This window comes from Xyrauchen texanus, chromosome 18 (genome assembly GCF_025860055.1).
Source record: "Xyrauchen texanus isolate HMW12.3.18 chromosome 18, RBS_HiC_50CHRs, whole genome shotgun sequence".
In the NCBI taxonomy this organism is placed as follows: Eukaryota; Metazoa; Chordata; class Actinopteri; order Cypriniformes; family Catostomidae; genus Xyrauchen; species Xyrauchen texanus.
In genome coordinates, this window is record NC_068293.1 from 42,511,520 (window position 1) to 42,525,699 (window position 14,180).

General features: G+C 39.9%; 1 protein-coding gene across 3 annotated transcripts in view; it reads left to right on the forward strand.

The window, feature by feature from the left end:
- The window catches only part of LOC127658666 (RNA-binding motif, single-stranded-interacting protein 1-like), an 87,136-nt gene that overhangs the window by 8,566 nt on the left and 64,390 nt on the right, over positions 1–14,180 (forward strand). The window contains exon 1 of one of the 3 annotated variants that reach the window (XM_052148073.1): positions 9,300–9,622. The exons of the other annotated variants lie outside the window; for them this stretch is intronic. Coding sequence (XP_052004033.1) covers positions 9,569–9,622 — 54 coding nt within the window. The 5' untranslated portion in view covers positions 9,300–9,568. Of the gene's footprint in view, positions 1–9,299; positions 9,623–14,180 lie in introns of those variants that run through there. 3 annotated transcript variants of the gene reach the window in all.

The following is a 14,180-nucleotide window of genomic DNA, read 5'->3' on the forward strand; positions in this document are numbered from 1 at the left end:
ATCAATATTTGCGGAGAAAAGCCCCCAAATAAGGCATTGAATGTGTAATGTGTAAAACACAGAATAGATGTTAGAAAAAGTGTCTTAAAGCTCAATAGACAGCATATGTGGCATAATGTTGATTACCACAAAAAATTAATTCTTCTTGCATGTTCTCCGTCTGTGCAATTTTTGAAATGCTTGTTGATGGTGTATTTACACATGCATCAGATGAAAGTTTTTGGTTGTTGCATCGCATCTTGCTTTGTTTTTAAATATAATTAATTGTACTAAAGTTACATTCTTGTTCTAGTTTTAACGCCTCTGTGCCTTTTCGTAGGGCACAGGCCTATAGAGGCCAGGGTATACCTTTTTTCCCCCACATGTCTCACGCACAGTCGAGCGTTCTTGCCTTTCAAAGTATGCTCTTCTGACCGCAAGACCATACGGACGCATTCAGCAATTACTTTTTGATACTTGTTAGCACAGTCAACTCAAGGTGCGTTCACAGACGTGGACTGTCTGCGTGTTCAGATAAACTGGGCCGCACGCAGACAGTCTGTGCATACTGTTCTGACGACAGAGTTTAGACGCAGAAAGACGCAGTATACTTTGCTTTACTTTACATAACAATGGGATGGTTAGGGACAGGGCTGGACTGGCAATCTGGCATACCGGGCATTTTCCCGGTGGGCCAACGCACTTTGGGGCCGTTCATGGGTGGATTGGCCAGCGGGAGAACTGAACAGGCCAGCCAGTGGTGTGTCCGGGAAACGTGCAGAATGGGCCGCAATTAGCAAAAATGAGCCACCGCGTAGTGCAGAACGGACCACAAAGCTGCGCCGCGATATGGGGTTCCACATGTTTGAAATTAGTTTCCTTAAATTCAAATGATTATGTAATTCCAACTTAAATACTCTAAGTAGAGGCAACCTGACTGAATCAAGTGAACCCAACAAATTTTAACATGTCAAAATAACTCAAATAAAACACATTTTTATGATATGCTAGCTAGTGACAGGAAATGTTTATAAATAGTTTGTGGAGAAGTAAAAATAACAGAAAATATTAAGCACATTTTACATTGAATCAGTCAGTTTAAGCATGAACTTAAAAATATTAAGTAAAATCTAAATTTGTACTCCATTCAAACGTAAACATGAAAAAAATGTAACTTGCAAATAAATATTATTTAAGATCATTTGCTATCTTTGCAATGTGTCATCATGTATCAATCCTAAAGTAGAAAATCTTGTCATATTTATTTGCTAATTTGAGGAAATTTCACAGGCAAATAAAATAAGCATGCATCAGGCTTGAATAATGAATTAAGCTTGCATGGTTTCACTGTTTGCAAGTTGATACACTGTTATTATTGTTGTTATGTTTGGTAACTTCTTGTTTTGTGAAGCCTGGAGTTCATTTTCTCCTCATAATTACCTGTTCATGATTGGGTAAACATTATCTGTTGATTGTTACCATCATCGTGTTTTGTGCACGAAGTGTTCAGCACTTCGTGCGCAGCTCTGAATATTATTTCTATTGCTTTTAAAGCAAGGTGATGGTGTCTAATAGACTTAGCATGCATTAAGCTTCCCTGAAGGCTTCCGTGTGTCAAAGCATTGAAATGTACATGGCTTATTTCGGGGCTACATTGCTTGAGTAAAATGTACTTGAAACAGAGTATTGCAAAGTACATTTTACTTGGGATTTATGTGTAGCCTTTACTTGAAAATATGGTCTGTTAAATTTACCAGCAAGTTCTGGATGGACAATGTGCTAAACACATGCTGGTGGGAAGCACTACTGAGGGTCACAATGCTGTGGTTGGCACAGCAATTGCTCAATGGATAAAGTACTCTAAATGTATTGGTCCTTAATTTAGGCTCAAGCTCCACTCTTCACCATGATGGTAACCCCCAAAGCTACAACAGAACAGAAATTGTTCTAAATCTCAACTTAAAAAAACTTCAAACACTAACAAGTCTCATCCTTTATATTCATCTCGCACAAAGACACATAAAATAAGACTTAATTTCAAGGAACTAGAACTAGAAATTCATCGCTGTTTCAGTTGACCAATCAAAATATATCATATTGTCCCAACGCAATTGGATGAAGTTGACCAGACACTGTTTTTAATGGAATCAAAATATTTTAAGTTCCCTTGGGTACATAAATTTTTGGAGTAATATGTACATGGGAGGATTGAGTAAAACTGATGATAGTGAAAGTTAACATGTTAGCAACACCAAGGTCAAAGGTTCGATTTCCAGGGAACACAGAAACTGATTAACTGTATACCTTTAATGCACTGTAAGATGCTTTAAGAAACAGAAAATCGTGCATGTGTATATGTAGTATATGTGTGTATGGAGTGATGCACATGTGTGTGTGTGTGTGTGTGTGTGTGTGTGTGTGTGTGTGTGTGTGTGTGTGTGTGTGTGTGTGTGTGTTGTGTGTGTGTGTGTGTGTGTTAGCACGTTGGGAGGTAATAGTGATATATAGCAGCATTGGTAGCCTGTGAGGCAGGCTAAAGCGTTCCTCTTCATTTATTCACAGCAAGGACAGCTGTATCATGTCAGACGAATCATTTAGGACTGATTTGTGGAATGCCTTCCTCTTAGCTGCTATGTAGGTTAAAGCTCCTGGATTTTGTTAAAGATCCTTCACTTTCTAAACCAATGGTTCTCAACTGGTTTCGCTTCACAACCTAGATTTTACTTTAGATATGATGTGGCGTCCCAACACAGTACCAAAATAAACCGATAAACAGCAAACGGATAGTCCTGTCCCATAGCCGATGCATTGTTGGGTTGGTTGGGCTGTTGGGCCAGCGATGTTTTGAAAGCACCCCAGAGCCACGGTGTTTACAGCTTTTGGAGGAATCGACCTACAGGTGGATTACTTGTAGTTGCCGCTGCATAACTGAGATAAGAGAAACTATTTCAGATATATTATTATTTAGCTTGTTTAAAGGAATATTCCGGGTTCAATACAAGTTAAGCTTAATAAACAGCATTCGTGGCATAATGTTGACTCGGACCTCCTTTTCTTCAAAAAAGCAAAAATGGTGGTTACAGTGAGGCACTTACAATGGAATTGAATGGGGCCCATTTTTGGAGGGTTAAAAGGCAGAAATGTGAGGCTTGTTATTTTATAAATGACTGTAGGGGAGAGTGGGGCACAAACTAACACTTTTTGGTTCTCTTAAGTTTGTATGTTGTACTAGGGGTTCAAAATATTTTTTGTTCAATATTTTAAATATATTTATGTCTTGATCAAATATGTGCTCTTGTTCCATGGATACAGTGTATCCGGTTTTTGCCATCTACATGGAACGTGCCCCCACAGGTGGGGCATGTTGTAACAGAATTCAGAATTTCAGAATGAACTCTAGAACCCTTTTGATTCATGAGTTTGAATTGAATTGTCTACACAGGAAGTTGATTTTGAATTTGAATGGGAAGGATAGGAGGTGGCATTTACTGAATTGCAATTCAAAGAAATTCAACACAGTCATACTACACAATTTCATTAGTCGAAGACACATTTACATGTATGCATTTGGCAGATGCTTTTATCCAAAGCGACTTACGGTGCACTTATTACAGGGACAATCCCCCCGGAGCAACCTGGAGTTAAGTGCCTTACTCAAGGACACAATGGTGGTGGCTGTGGGGATCGAACCAGCGACCTTCTGATTAACAGTTTACCAGTTATGTGCTTTAGACCACTACACCACCGTGATTTGTTTATTATTAAAGGCTCGTAACGTGCTGATTAATAAAGATACATTTAGAAGGGAAAAACGTTTTGGTCTAAAAGGTGCTTTTGAAACCACGTTAACTCATGCGGCACTTCATGTCTACGCACATGCAGGGTAAAGAGGCGATGTGTGCTGAGCGGGACAGGGCAGAAATGATGCATGTTTGGTGCTAGAGAACAATATTCAAGATTACAGCGCAGAAAGATCAGAGCTGTTGTCCACATCACTGTTGTTCTGTCGTGCTCTTCACTAGAGACGATGAGAGGACGCAACCGTTGTCATGAAGTCTTGCGGTGGGGATAGCCTAATCGTTAGCAAGGCAGCTAGCATTAGCAAGTTCATCCGGTCTGACCCTACGTTACCACTGCGCGTTGTGAGCGAAGCTGAGAGCGTTTTCAATTAATTCCTATGAAAGCCGAGTGTCACGCTCGCAAGGTGGATCGTAGGATTGGCAGCGGTGCGGAGCGAACTCTCTCCTAGCGCTGTGAGCGCCTTCGAGCGGATTTTGTCCGCCCCAGTGGAAACGCAGCCTGAGAAAGCCGAACTGCTTGTGTTTTAGCGACTCGCAGTAAATATAGAAAATTCCTCAAAAGCTTATCGTAGATTTCCTTTATCGTGATATATATCTGTAACGACCTTCTCAAGGAGGACAGGGAAACTGGGGATCTGGCACAAGGTAAGTCTTTTAATGGTTCTTTATAATGTGCAACCATACACACACACACACACACACGTAAGCACAGGAACGCTGAGTTGCTGTACGTCCGTCTCCCTCTGCTCTGTGGCTGCTGGCTTTTTATCCGCTCTCCTCGCTCTACTGTAATTAGAGACAGGTGTTAGACATAATTTAGCTCAGGTGAGAGCGCCCTTACCGCTTTCTCTCCCGTACGAGCGCTTGACCACGCCCCCGCTGCCACAATATCGATATCATTTTATCGCCCAGCCCTAATTTCTAGCATGGTAAATTAAAAATATTCATAACGTTACGCACAAATATAATGAAGTTACTATGACAAGCAGAACTATGGTCACATTCCAGCTCGTCACATTTATGGACAGCGACTCTCTTAATTAGCACTTAAAGCGTGTCTGTTCATTTTAAGTGCAGTTAACATGAAGAAACGCTCTGACAAAATAACAAACATTAAAATCGCTCGTGGATAGTGCTCTTAACCACTAAGACCAGTTGTTATTGGGAAACAAGTCCCTGAAAGTTACGTACAAATATAATGAAGTTACAATGACAAGCAGCACTACGTTAACTTTTCAGCACTACACGTAGATGGACAGCGACTCTCTTAAGTAGCACTTAAAGCCTTGTAAGTTCTTGTTAAGTGCAGGAAACGTGCTCAAATAATAACAAACGTTCTTATAATCGCTCGTAGAGAACGGTCTTAACCAGTTGTTATTTGGAAACAAGGCCCTGAACGATTGTTTAACAAGACAGATCGCGAATCTGAATCGAAATCAAGGGGATAGGGTTGATCAATGACCGAAAGAAGTACTGCTGGCCATCGTACAAGTAATAAAATAAATATAGATTTCTACCAGTTTAATCGTGATTGATATGGAAATTACCGCAAAACAGCATAGAATTAATTTGAACAATAACATCAATAATTTTACTATGTATAAGTTTATACAACATTTATTTCAGGTCCTCTAAAATAGTCTCTGTTTGCTTTGAAATTGAACACAATATCATAGTCTTAGAGACCCGATTTCTAATTGTGTAGTTTAGCTGTATGCAGGGCTGGACTGGGAAGAGAAACGGACGTGTTCGCTGTCCTATTCTGCATAATGTGGTGGCTCATTGTTTCTTATCGTGGCCCATTCTGCACGTTTGGCCACTCGGTTCTCCCGATGGCCATTAGACCCCTGATTGGCCCAAAAGTGTGTCGGTCCACCGGGAAAATTCCCGGTATGCCAGATTACCCGTCCAGCCCTGCCTGTATGTTTTCCAACATGATTTGTGTCATAAATAGTAAAGGAGCATATTTCTAAGGGCAAAGATCTGACTCCATGCACTCTGTGGGAATGTAAATGACCCATTTACATTCTAACTATCGACTATAAGATTGCTGTCTCAGCACGCTTTGGCATAGCTGGGGATTATTGATACCACAAGGTGTTTTTAGTGCTCCAAAAATCACATTTCTATTCAAAACAGCGGGCTGAAATCGAAAATTATGAGCTCATAGCAAGTTATTTAAGAAGACAACAGGAAATGAAGTGTTTAGAGTTGAGGATGTGTGGCATGTTCATCAGAGCCTCCGCATATTTGAGAGAGATAGAGAGAGATTTGATGTGCTGAGTGTTTAGAAGGCATTACAATTATGACACACACATACACACACACACACACACACTTACACACACACATGCACACACACAAACACATGCTCACACACACACACACACATGCACGCACACACACATTCACACACACACATGCTCACACGCACACACACACACACACTTACGCACACACATGCACACATGCACGCACACACACACATGATCACACACACACACGATCACACATACACACACGCACACACGTATACACACACACACACATGCTCGCGCACGCACACACATACGCTCACGCACACACGCGTACGCACGCACACACACACACACACACACACACACACACACACACATACACACACATTTATTGGCTTGCCCCTCCTTTTCTTAAAATAAAGCAAATATCGAGGTTCCAGTGAGGCACTTACAATGACAATCAATGGGGTCAATCCGTGTAGAGTTATATCCAATTTTATAACTTCGTTCCCATGATGATGTCATCTCAATAAACCCTAAAACGACTGTAAAAACGACTTTACAGCTCAATTATTGCTCAAGTTTTAACAGAAGAATTAATGAAAGTGCATTTATACAATTATAATATGCCTCACTGTTACCTCAATATTAGATTTTTTAAAGAAAACGAGGGACGAGTCAAAATACAATTTTGTTGTAATCAACATTATGCCACAAATACTGTTGACGGAGCTGAACTTCCCCCGGAATATTTCTTTTAAATGGTTCAAGAGTGTGAAACTAGTTTGTCAATTAGTTGACAAATGTCAACTTTCCATTAGTAGGCTATTTAAGGCCGACTATTCAAACAATGACAAGTTTTGAATATAATGTAAGTCGCTTTGGACAAAAGCATCTGCCAAATGCTAATACATATATTTAACTATATATATTTGTAAAGGGATTAATGGAAAGGAGGAGGCGAGAACCGGCTTGACAATATAAATAATATTTTAATAAGAAACTTGAACAAAGAGACACACACACACACACACACAGACACACACACTCAAAGGTGTCGGACAGCTGTCCGTAAATCTCTCTCTCTCTGTCGTACTGCCATCTCCGGTCAGCCTTTATGCCTCTAGAGGGCTAATTAGCCTTATTAGGGGCCGGGTGTGCGGAATCACGACCCGCCCTCCGCCCTGTCACAATATTTAATTAATATTATAATCTTATATTATAATATATAATATCTATTATTCATAATTTATATATATTTAACTAATATGTTGCATCCTATATATTAACAGGTCTCTGCAGCTATCCTGAAAATGGTGTTTGACCAAATCCATAAAGCATTTTCCTCTGATTTACAATGAATGCACAGCAATTAAATGTATAACAGTAATGAAAGTCGCCATTTCAAAATAATGAAGAATTACGAAATGCATGATCACAGAAATTAGATGTCTCAGTTGACATGTTTTGACCCCTATTGCAATCAAAGATCTTGCACTCACATTAGCTCTTCAACACTTCATAACACAGAAGAAGTCTTTTTAAGAAGAAGAAGAAGTTTTATTGCCAAGTGTGCTTATACACAAGGAATTTGTCTTGGTGACAGAAGCTTCCCGTGCACAGAGAAAAACTACAAGACACCGATAATAAAGTAAAAAAATATATATATTCAGCTCTGGAAGAGACCACTGCAAAATGATCCGTTTCACTGGATTTACTGTTTATAGGTGTGTGTTTGAGTAAAATGAACATTTTAGTTTTATTCTATAAAGTACTGACAACATTTCTCCCAAATTCCAATTAAAATATTTATTTGCAGAAAATGTCATCTGGTCAAAATAACAAAAAAAGATTTCAGAGCTTGAATAATGCAAAGAAAACAAGTTCATATTCATCTTTAAACACAATAATAATGTTTTGACTTAATAATCCTGATTTCAATCTCATCTTTCATGAGTCTTGGCACGCTCTGTACCAGTCTTTCACATCGCTGTTGGGTGACTTTATGCCACTCCTGGGGCAAGAATTCAAGCAGCTCGACTTTGTTTGAACATTGCCCAATGCATCACACTGCCTCCTCCGGCCTGTCTTCTTCACATAGTGTATCCTGCTGCCATCTCTTCCCCAGGTTAATGACGCATGCGCACTGGCCGTCCACATGATCTAAAAGAAAATGTGATTCATCAGACAAGGCTACCATTTCCATTTCTGTTCACATTGCATGGTCCAGTTCTGATGCCCATTGTAGGCACTTTCGGCAGGGGACAGGGGTCAGCATGGGCACTCAGACCAATCTGTGGCAATGCAAGCCCCATTCGCAGCAAGCTGCGATGCACTGTGTGTTCTGACACCTTTCTATCATGGCCAGCATTACGTTTTTCAGCAATTTGTGCTACAGGAGCTCTTCTGTTGGATCGGACCAGACGAGTAAGCCATTGCTTCCCACGCACATTCATGAGACTTGGGAGCCCATGACCCTGTCGCCGGTTTGGTAGGTACTAACCACTGCATACCAGGAACACCCCACAAGACCTGCCGTTTTGGAGATGCTCTGACTCAGTCGACTAAACCATCACATTTTGTCCCTTGTCAAAGTCGCTCAGATCCTTACGCTTGCCCATTTTTCCTGCTTCTAACACATGAGATTCAAGAACTGACTGTTCACTTGTTGCCGAATATGTCCCGCCCCTTGACAGGTGCCATTGTAATGAGAAAATAAATAAATTATCTGTCAGTGGTTTTAATGTTGTGGCTGATCAGTGTGTATCTATCTATCTATCTATGCTATAAGGGAGTAGTTGACCCTCATGTCAACTTATTGTCAAGAGCAATTGACCATTGGTATAGAATATTTTATTTGGATTATTATTATTATTATTATTATTATTATCTCAGTTACAGTTCATTTGTCTTCTCCTTTCAAACTGAAATCAGTCCATATAGCAAATAACAAATTGTAAAACCACAAAACCTGATGGCTAACTCAAGAATGTGAAGTATGCAAGCCAAAGGCAACCAATGCTATCCAAAGGGGGCCAGTGAAATATAACATCATATCCTTCGATAAACTGTAATGCTTTAAAATGTGCAAATTGCACATCTATGTATAAATAGATCAACAAAATGCAAATGAGCTGTAATGTACTTCCAAAAAGACTTGTTTTCATGTGTTAAAGTGTTAGTTGTGTGCACAACTCCCCTATGAAGAGAGTGCAATGGTTGCTTCTGTAGTGGGAGGTGTCGTTGAGTGGAGGAGTCACCGCAGATCAATGAACTGTGCGGAGCAGACGGGTTTGGCACGCCGACTAAAGAGAGCGCTCTGTGGGATACATGCTGCTCATACTTCCGCAACATATATTTTGGTCCTCCGTTTTAAAGCGGGACTATATGACATCACAGCTCGGTCTCTATGTTTGATAGAGCCAAATATACAACTTTACCCTCTAATCTCGGATAGTAGCACGCACAACAAGACTGAGAGACATTTGGAAGAAATTGTTTCGTCCGTCGGCGAAGATTCGCTTGCTGACGATGATTTTTGCGAATTCTGGCCACCCAGTGAGGACGTCGTATATTCGTAAACAGGTACACATGTATACATTTCACTTAAACTGTGGCCTTCTTTGTTGTTGAAAGTGTGGAAGTGGGGTTTTGAAGTCACAATTCCAAATTATTCGCGTCAATTAGATGTTTGCGGAAACTGTTATGACGTTTTCGCACTTTTTATAATAACAGTAACAATGTATCATGTGAATGGAACGTTCGGGGCAGGACTTGCGATGATTGACAGATTAATGACTACTACTAGTGTTCTTTATAGAACACCATGAAACTGATGAATAAATAAAAGCTGTCATTTCTTCTCCCACCGATGGATGTGTTTTGTTACGTTAGCGTTTAATTCTATTGCTCTCATTCATAATTTTATCATCTTTCTTCTTCCACCCCCTCCTAATCAAACCCGTCCCACCGGTTTAAAAATAGGCCTGCATTTGATCAAGTTTTTACGTGTCTCATGCGCGTCACAACATTTTCTTCCGATGGGAATATTCATCCACAGCCCTTCCTGCTGTGCAGTTAATCCATTAAACCCAACCTGTAATGGTCAAAAGTCACAGTGCTGAATTAATGCATCCTGTGTGCTCTCAGATTACACTTTTCATTAAACTGGTCTCTAATCTCATTGTGTGCATACATTTATTACACATGCATTTCATGTGCATTCCATGTACACAATGGGGAAATACAGTATCATTGTTGTAATGTTAATTATAATGAGATTGTAAAGTATTTGTACTCCATGGTAGTCTTTGTTGTAGCCTTTGATTTCAAAATAATTGAATTACAGTCATTGTAATGTTATACAGAAAAAAGTAACTTACAGTAATGAGAATTAGATGAATGTGAATGACACAAACTGAAAAGTAACACATCTGGATGCATTATGGGAGTGAGAGTGAGCTGAAAATATGTTTAGTTGTCATAAAAGTAAATGTCTTGAAAAGTATGGCTACAAAGGGCCTTCATTTACTTTATGCACAGTAGAGTTTCTTAGTTCTGTCATTTTGATTTTGGGGTGAAATGCGTCCTGGACATGTTTCACGACTTTTACTCTTTTACAGGTGAGAATTTTTGGGGAAAGTACTTAATTGTACAAATATAATGTCACAATCAGGGCTGGTACTAAGATGCGATTTTTGGGGGTGTAATACCCTGTTATGGTCACAATGCAAAACAATCTTAACAGTCCAAAAATAATTTTATTTTATTATTTTCTTCTGACTTTGCCCTGGAAACCCTAATAAGATGACTCAATTAATTGATTAAACTCATACCCTCAATTGAATTGAGTAATGGCCTCCAAATCTTGTGTAATTAAGTGAACTCAACTTGGTGTTCATAAAGAATGAACTTAACTATTGACATTAAGGTATCTAGATGCAAGTAGACAACTCCGATTTACTATTTCAACTTTGTTGTTGTTTCAACTTAATAATGGGCTCAAATTTAGTTCATAAAATAACACAGCTTATTACTGATTCTATGTCAAATATCAAATAAACTTATTTCTGCACAGAAATGCATATAAACCTGTACTTCCGTTGCAAATGCACAAGGAGAACTGTGAGTGCTATCTGGGTTTAACTTGACCAAAGATAACCAGGTGTCATCACACGAAACAACTATTTACAATAAATCAACGTAACTGTACAGGTAGAACTCTTGAGTTCAGATGTTACCAGGTGACCTTGTCATGTCAGTGAATAACACTGGAATTAGTGTTGCTTTTTCAAGCTGTGGAAGCCTTGATGATTTGCTTGTTGTGAAATGCATGCTTTTACGTGCAGCTTCTAATAATTAAATGTGATTTATCAGCAGCACGGTTACAGATTGACCGCTTAATAGAAAAGGAAAGGGGTGGGGGGGGGGTCACTCAAGGATTATTCATATATTCATAGCCCGGTTTAGCCACAGAGCATGCCAAGTAGTGTGAGGGCGGTTACTGGAAGTTCAGCGTATTTCCAGCACGGATATGATGGGCTGACTGAGTCTGTGGTGCTCTGATAAGACGCCAAACTCTCCCTGCTGGGCTGAATAGTCTAACAGATGTATGATACAAACAGGCTTTGAGTTCCTAAGAAAAGCCAGTTCCATTGGGAATGTGTGGCTTTTCGTCAGGGAAGAGGACCTTACAGGGGAAACGCTGGGTTCTTTTCCTCAAAGATGTTCTTTGTCCACTTGTAGTCCCACTTAATGCCACATTTCCTGTTTGGAAGGCTGTTCTGTGATGCAATGGTCAGATGAGATGTTTTGTTTTGTTTTGAGAGGTTTGTCCTGAAAACAGATGAAGTCATGGCATGACAAATAGACTCCCTGTTTTCTTGGACCATGTATGCTGTTATGCAGACCAAATAAATATATATATATATATATATATGAAGTCAGAAGTTTACATACACCTTAGCCAAATACATTTAAACTTCACAATTCCTGGCATTTAATCATAGAAAACATTCCCTGTCTTGGGTCAGTTGGGATCACTACTTTATTATAAGAATGTGAAATGTCAGAATAATTGTAGAGAGAATTATTTATATCAGCTTTTTTTAATTTCATCACTGTGGCAGGGCGGAGGGCGGGTCGTGATTCCGCACACTAATCAGGCTAATTAGCCCCCGAGAGGGATAAAGTCTGACCAAAGACGGCAATGCGCGCGAGAGAGAGATTTACGGACAGCTGTCGTGTGTGTGTGTGTGTGTGTGTGTGTGTGTGTGTGTGTGTGTGTGTGTGTGTGTGTGTGTGTGTGTGTGTGTGTGTGTGTGTGTGTGTGTCATTTTTGGTTCAGTTTTATATTAAAATATTATTTATATTGTCAAGCTGGTTCTTTCCGTTAATCCCTTTACAATCACATTCCCAGTGGGTCAGAAGTTTACATACAATGTATATTTTGGGGATCCTCCCACAAGCTTCTAACAATAAGTTGCTGGAATTTTGTCCCATTCCTCCAGACAGAACTGGTGTAACGGAGTCAGGTTTGCTGGCCTCCTTGATCGCACACGCTTTTTCAGTTCTGCCCACAAACTTCCCATTTGTGACCGAGCTTTAACTTCCAGGTTGATGTCTTGAGATTTTGCTTCAATATATCCACATCAGTTTCCTTTCTCATGATGCATCTATTTTGTGAGGTGCACCAGTCCCTCCTGCAGAAAAGCACCCCACAACATGATGCTGCCACCCCCAAATATCTTCCATTTCTCCAAAAAGTAAGACATTTGTCCCCATGTGCACTCGCAAACTGTAGTCTGGCTTTTTTATGGAGGTTTTGGAGCAGTGGCTTCTTCCTTACTGAGCAGCCTTTCAGGTTATGTCGATATAGGTCTGGTTTTGCTGTGGATCTAGATACTCGTCTGCCTGTTTCCTCCAGCATCATCACAAGATCCTTTGCTGTTGTTCTGGGATTGATTTGCACTTTTCGCACCAAACTATGTTCATCTCTAGGAGACAAAATGCGTCTCCTTCCTGAGCGGTGTGATGACTGTGTGGTCACATGGTGTTTATACTTGTGTACTATTGTTTGTACAGATGAACGTGGTGACTTCAGGCATTTGGAAATTGCTCCCAAGGACGATCCAGATTGTGGAGGTCCACAATTGTTTTCCTGAGGTCTTGACTGATTTCTTTTGATTTTCCCATGATGTCAAGCAAAGAAGAAATGAGTTTGAAGTTAGGTTCTCAAATCATACCGGATAACATTAAATAATCAGGAATATATGCTAGCTCGATTTGCAGGACATACCAAATACTAAAAGATTCTCGAAAACATATCGATTTTTCTGTTCATTTTTTCACTAAAATTGTGCCAATAATTAGTGTTGGGAACCAAGAACAGGAACCATTTCCATTAAAATAAATATTGCAACCGTATGATTTTCATGACTTTCAGTTCTGTTAAAGGTTCCTGAATGTGCTTTTACTGCTATTTTGGACAGGACATTGTGCTAAAATACTCCTAATATATTTCCTGTAGCGCAAATCAGCAGCATGGCTGCCTCGCTACTGAATTTATAGCACGAAACACAGAGCAGGACCAATGTATCCTGATTACTCAACAAATGACTCTTACGAGCCGGTTCTTTTAAATCTACAGCTCAAAACCTATGGCATGACTTGTGTTGTCCAATTCCCAAACAAATAACTCTCACGAGCTGGTTTGCAAAATCTAAAGTATGACCGGTGTAATCTGATTCCGGAACAAATTACTACAGAGTGATACATACTGCGTGACCAGTGCAGTCCGATTCCCGAACGTATGACTCTTTTTATTTGGTTCTTTTGAATCTACAGCGTGATACCTACTGCGTGACCAGTGTAGTCCGATTCCCGAACGTATGACTCTTTTAAATTGGTTCTTTTGAATCTACAGCGTGATACCTACTGCGTGACCAGTGTAGTCCGATTCCCGAACGTTTGACTCTTTTAAATTGGTTCTTTTGAATCTTCAGCGTGATGCGTACTGCGTGACCAGTGTAGTCCGATTCCCGAACGTATGACTCTTTTAAATTGGTTCTTTTGAATCTTCAGCGTGATGCGTACTGCGTGACCAGTGTAGTCCGATTCCCGAACGTATGACTCTTTTAAATTG